Genomic DNA, 6,093 nt, shown 5'->3' with positions numbered 1-6,093 from the left:
GATCGACGATCTCTAGAAGAACCTTCAGCTCTCGTCGGAGCACGTGGAGGCCTCCAGGATGATGTTGCACTGGTTTGGAAACACGTCGTCTTCTTCGCTCTGGTACGAACTTAACTAAATTGAATCCAAAGGGAGGATGAAGAAAGACGACCGGATTTGGTAGATTGCTTTAGACAGTGGATTAAATGTAACAGTGCGGTCTGGAAATGCAACCGGAACCTTAAAAAATCGACGGTGGACCATGAAATTACATATATATCCTCAAAAATCACAATTAACAAATGGTCAAATAGATGGAGGACCAAATCATGTCAAAATTACAAAGTTAAGGACTTAATTGGTTGAAATTGAAAGTCGAAGACCAATTTGTGAATTTAGCTATAGTCGAGGGACCATTTTGGGTATTTACTCTATAATAAATTTCATACAGAAATGAGTCGACTCAGACATATAACTGTACAAAATTAATTTCTCATGTCAATTTTTGTTTTTTAATTTAGAAAAATCAAAACTTTAGAAAAGTGATTATAGATTGAAATGACAACACATAATATGTGATTTAAAGTTGTTTAAAATTCAATGGTCGAAAATTAGTATTACAATCATGAAGTATGGTAGTGTTGCGCAATTAAGATGAAGATGGGGTCCTCAAGTAAAAATATTACCCCGCGGCTACTCGTTATTACCAATTTCCGGAATTGGAGCCGATGAAAGCTGATGCAGTCGGCTTGGTAAGCCGAGTCTACTCTACTTGGACACGTCAATCTAGAAAAAAGGCAGCAGATTTCGGGGATCATTCATCACTCATCACTCATTACATACTATCGTCTTCATATATTGGAATTCTTTCCATCTTAGACGGCAAAGAAACCCAACTCGTTTTCACACTCTTTTTTCTTGCTTTAAACCCGAACTTGAGCTGCAGGGTTCTAGATTTACTTGTTATATTTCTGTGTGTAAATTACTCGAGCAATTGGGGTGCCCTTTTGGTTTTTTTCTGTTTTTGGTGTTGCAGGTTGAAAAATGGCTCAGTTTTTGCTTCACGGGACTCTCCATGCGACGATCTACGAGATCGATCAGCTTCAAGGTGAGGGCGGTGGCGGCGGCGGGTTCTTCCGCAAGGTGCGGATATGATCGTGGTTCTCTTTTATGATTCACTTAGATCACACTGCATTCTAGTTAATTACTGGAATTCAGTTTCAGTTGTTCTGGTTATGTTGTTTTCTTTCTGGATCGTGATTATTTCTATTTTTTTTTTTTTTGACTTATTGATTGCGTGTCCTGAATGGTTTACTGTTAGTTTATGTTATTAAAAGTTGTTCAAATTTAATACCAAGCATCAATCTGTTCAAAGTTGTGGTTTTAATTCTTATGATTTTGCTGGATCCGTTGTTTTTTTTAACGTTTTAGACGTTGAATGCTTCGGGTGAGTTAAGTTGTTTTGAGTAATCTTGTTTCAGTAAAGTTTACTGGATCAGTTGTACTATATGGATATAGAATGTCTCTTCAGAATTATCTACATAGAATTATAGTATTTGACCATTTGCTCATGTTTTTTTTAATTGTTTTTTTTTTTTTTAACTAAACTAGAATATGGAAGTACTTGGGAAGTTAGAACATTCTTGTCATATGATTCAAATTTGTGGTCCAATTTGTTTTTTTTTAAAGAGTATATTAATTAATTAATAAATTGTACATTACTTGTCTAAAAAGTTAAAATGATTAAACAGCAAAAATATCATTTTTTGGGTGGGAGCAATGCTGATTCGTGGCTACCAGGTTTAATGGCCTTTGACTATGTTTTTGCTTTGTGATTTTGATCTTGAAAACAAAAATTGTAAAAAATGAACTAAAAAGTGTTGGATTGCTTGGAATTGGATAGAAGGTTGGGTACTATGAGTGAGGATCAAAAGAGGCCGTATTTGGCATATGCTTTGGGAAGGATGGGATTTGCGGGGGTACATTTGGGGAGGTGAGGTCCGTGAGGATGGTTAGTTGAGCCTGTTTAAGTTTCAGTGTTATATTTGTGGGTTAGATCAATGGGGACAGCAAAGGGGGATGGTGGGGTGTGTTGGGGAAGGAGTTGGTGATTATGTATACGCAAAATGAATTTGTGGGGTTGGTTTAACTGTTTAAGACTTAAGAGGTGGGGCCTAGGAGATGAGCCTATTCTGGATGTGCAATTTGACTGTAAATTTGAAAAAAAAAATTATTTTTGTTTTATAATAAAACATGCCCGTGTTTTGAGAACATTGTAGAAATGCTACTAGACACTCATTTAAAAAAAAAAAATCATGTGGAATTTGATAACAACCTTTAAAAAAATGGAAGCAAAAAAGGTTATCAAATAGCCCCTTAACATTAAGGTTTCTTGTTATTAAATTTAATTCTTGCAATGAATGAATCTGTTTCAAATTGGCTCTCTCTCCTCCATTCAGTAATGGGAGAAAAGAATATGGATGATTCTTTGTTACTCTGTTAGGTGCAATTTCATGTCTTCTTATACTGATAGAAATCTCATATTGCAGATTATGGAACATGTTGAGGAGGCTGTTCATGTTGGAAAAGGAAAAACTGAAATATATGCTACTATAGATCTTGAAAAGGCAAGAGTTGGCAGGACCAAGTTGGTTGAAGAACCCAACAATCCTCAGTGGAATGAGTCTTTTCATATTTACTGTGCCCACTCGGCTTCAAATGTCATATTCACTGTCAAGGATGACAATCCCGTTGGTGCCACCTTAATTGGAAGAGCTTATGTACCGGTAGAGGAGCTCTTGGAGGGTGAAGAAGTTGATAAGTGGGTTGAGATTCTTGATAAAGACATGAATCCTATCAATGAAGGCTCCAAAATCCATGTAAAGTTGCAGTTTTTTGATGTCAACCGGGATCGTAATTGGGGACGTGGAATTAAAAGTGCCAAGTATCCTGGTGTTCCTTACACCTTCTTTGGACAGAGAAAAGGATGCCGTGTTTCTTTGTATCAAGATGCACATATCCCAGATGGGTTTGTACCAAGAATCCCTCTCTCTGGGGGGCAGTACTATGAGCCTCACAGATGTTGGGAGGATATCTTTGATGCAATTACTGATGCAAAGCACATGATTTACATTACTGGCTGGTCGGTATATACTGAAATTTCTCTAGTGAGGGATTCAAGGAGGCCAAAACCAGGAGGAGACATTACACTCGGGGAGTTGCTTAAGAAGAAGGCAAGTGAGGGTGTTAGGGTTTGTATGCTTGTTTGGGATGACAGGACCTCTGTAGGCCTGCTGAAGAAAGATGGGTTGATGGCTACTCATGATCAAGAAACTGAACAATTCTTCAAAGATACTGATGTTCATTGTGTCTTATGCCCTAGGAATCCTGATGATGGTGGAAGCTTTGTTCAGGATTTACAAATATCTACAATGTTTACTCATCACCAAAAGATTGTAGTAGTCGACCATGAAATGCCCAGTGGAGGATCAGAGCAGAGGAGGATTGTGAGCTTTGTTGGTGGTATTGATCTTTGTGATGGTCGATATGATACCCCGTTCCATTCTCTTTTTAGGACACTGGATACTGCACACCATGATGATTTCCATCAACCTAACTTTCCTGATGCTTCAATTACAAAAGGTGGGCCACGGGAACCATGGCATGACATTCACTCCCGGCTTGAAGGACCCATTGCTTGGGATGTGTTGTATAATTTTGAGCAGAGATGGAGGAGGCAAGGTGGGAAGGACATTCTTGTTAACCTTAGAGAGCTTGGGGATATTATAATTCCTCCATCATCAGTGATGTTCCCGGATGATCAGGAGACCTGGAATGTTCAACTGTTCAGGTCTATTGATGGAGGGGCTGCTTTTGGCTTCCCTGATACACCTGAGGGAGCTGCCAAGGCTGGTCTTGTCAGTGGGAAGGATAATATTATTGACAGAAGCATTCAAGATGCATATATTAATGCTATTCGTCGTGCAAAAAATTTTATTTATATTGAAAACCAGTATTTTCTGGGAAGCTGTTTTGGCTGGGAGGCAGATGATATCAAAGTTGAGGACATTGGTGCTTTGCACCTTGTTGCCAAAGAACTTTCATTGAAGATTGCCAGTAAGATTGAAGCTGGGGAAAGGTTTACTGTATATATTGTTGTCCCAATGTGGCCGGAAGGAGTCCCAGAAAGTGCATCAGTTCAAGCAATTCTCGACTGGCAGAGGAGGACAATGTGTATGATGTATAAAGATATCATTCAAGCCATGAGAGCCCAGGGAATCGAGGAGGATCCCAGGAATTATTTAACATTTTTCTGTGTTGGTAACCGGGAGGTAAAGAAGAGTGGAGAATATGAACCTTCAGAAACACCAGAGCCTGATACAGATTATATGAGAGCTCAGGAAGCTCGGCGCTTCATGATCTACGTTCATTCCAAAATGATGATAGGTCAGTACTAGCTTCCTTTCCTTTTACAAGTAGAAATCTTACTTTTTCTTTGGTAAGTAAATTGATATATGACTGCTGATTCTGAAGATGGTAGTTTGGGTTAAAGCATCTCTTTAAAAACTTATTTTTAGGTGATTTAAAATAGATGCATATTAATGAGAATGTTGAAAGAAAATAAACAAATGATAGCATTCTGGGCAATGATTTTTTCAACCATGCCTAAAAGATATTGTTAATTTTTGTTGTTCTACAGTTGATGATGAGTACATAATCGTCGGATCGGCCAACATCAACCAGAGGTCAATGGATGGTGCAAGAGATTCCGAGATAGCCATGGGTGCCTACCAACCTTACCACTTGGCAGGTAGGGAGCCAGCAAAGGGTCAGGTCCACGGTTTCCGAATGTCATTATGGTACGAGCACCTCGGCATGCTGGACGAAGCATTCCTCCATCCCGAAAGCGAGGAGTGCATCAGGAAGGTGAACGACATCGCTGACAAGTACTGGGATCTGTACTCGAGCGAGAGCCTAGAACGAGACCTGCCTGGCCACTTGCTCCGCTACCCCATCGGAATCAGCAGTGATGGCGACGTAACAGAGCTCCCCGGGTTCGAGTTCTTCCCCGACACCAAAGCCCGTGTTCTTGGCACTAAATCTGACTACCTCCCGCCAATCCTCACTACATAATCACCAAACTGCTTGCCTCTCATCATCATTCATCATAATAAACCATTATCCATCCGGTGTTGAATAACTGCGTTCTGTTTTCATGAGTGATTAATTTGTTTTGGTACTGTGTTGTGTGTACTATGTTTGAGTAGAACAAGACATGGGAGTGTTGGTTTGATCCGTGCTTCTAGATAATGATAATGAATGTGAATTTCGTGAAGTTTTGTTATTAGGAATCTAAACTGATCACGAGTCATGCGTGATTAGGAGACCTCAGCAGTCGCACTCACACGAGGGTTCCTCGAAACGTGTCGTTATTTAGACGCCCAACACCTGCAATTTTGCCCAGTGGCTGGTTTGAAATCAACTCTCAACTTACGCCTAATATGGTGCCTATCAAACTGTCATCTTAATAGTCAAAGATGACTTTACCAAGTTGGTCAGCCATCACATAGAAACCACAAAGTTATAAATTTGATTTTTTATGAAAGTGATCTATTGACTTTTTTAGTTTGAATCTATCCATTATGGGTTGGGTAATTTACTACTATTACAATAACTTATTGACATTGCAGAAAGCCTATTATTATAGCTCAGGGTATTCCAGACACCTCGATTGGGTGGGACAACTGACCTGAAAATTTAAATTTAAAGTCGCTCCATATTGAAAGTCAAAGTCGAACCCTTAATCTTTAGTTCAGGATGGATGAGTTTCTTTCATTCAACCGCACCCCCTAGGTTGAAAGCTTACTATTATTATTATTACAATGCATCACGTTATATTATTTGAGTAACTTTATTGTGACTCTCACAAATGGGAGATCACAATGAAAAGTATGTATAACATATACTACACTATAAAAGGATCAATATACTCAGGGAATATAATAATTGGTGGATGGAGTTTGAGAGGTTTGGCGGCAAGAAATGGTCCTCACTAGACAAGTTGTTACGTTACAATTGGATGGAGTATAATAATTATTGTAAAATATAAGTCGT

General features: G+C 39.0%; 1 protein-coding gene across 1 annotated transcript; it reads left to right on the top strand.

The window, feature by feature from the left end:
- The first annotated feature begins 728 nt into the window (after nt 1-728).
- Nucleotides 729-5,314, top strand: LOC109165505 (phospholipase D alpha 1). Its single transcript, XM_019314302.1, has 3 exons — nt 729-1,122; nt 2,529-4,425; nt 4,679-5,314. Exons 1-3 carry the CDS (start codon nt 1,024-1,026, stop codon nt 5,110-5,112), a joined length of 2,430 nt encoding a protein of 809 aa, XP_019169847.1. The 5' UTR covers nt 729-1,023; the 3' UTR covers nt 5,113-5,314.
- Nucleotides 5,315-6,093: the final 779 nt, after the last annotated feature.

The sequence above is a fragment of the Ipomoea nil genome, unplaced genomic scaffold (assembly GCF_001879475.1).
Source record: "Ipomoea nil cultivar Tokyo-kokei standard unplaced genomic scaffold, Asagao_1.1 scaffold3069, whole genome shotgun sequence".
Lineage (NCBI taxonomy): Eukaryota > Viridiplantae > Streptophyta > Magnoliopsida > Solanales > Convolvulaceae > Ipomoea > Ipomoea nil.
This window is presented reverse-complemented; position numbering and strand designations above follow the sequence as displayed.

What these genes read in the sequence shown, in the direction of transcription:
- LOC109165505 (XM_019314302.1), top strand. Translation starts at nt 1,024, where the DNA reads ATGGCTCAGTTTTTGCTTCACGGGACTCTCCATGCGACGATCTACGAG. An exon ending in GCGGCGGGTTCTTCCGCAAG is followed by an intron (nt 1,123 to 2,528) that starts GTGCGGATATGA and finishes CTCATATTGCAG; the next exon opens with ATTATGGAACATGTTGAGGA. An exon ending in TCATTCCAAAATGATGATAG is followed by an intron (nt 4,426 to 4,678) that starts GTCAGTACTAGC and finishes GTTGTTCTACAG; the next exon opens with TTGATGATGAGTACATAATC.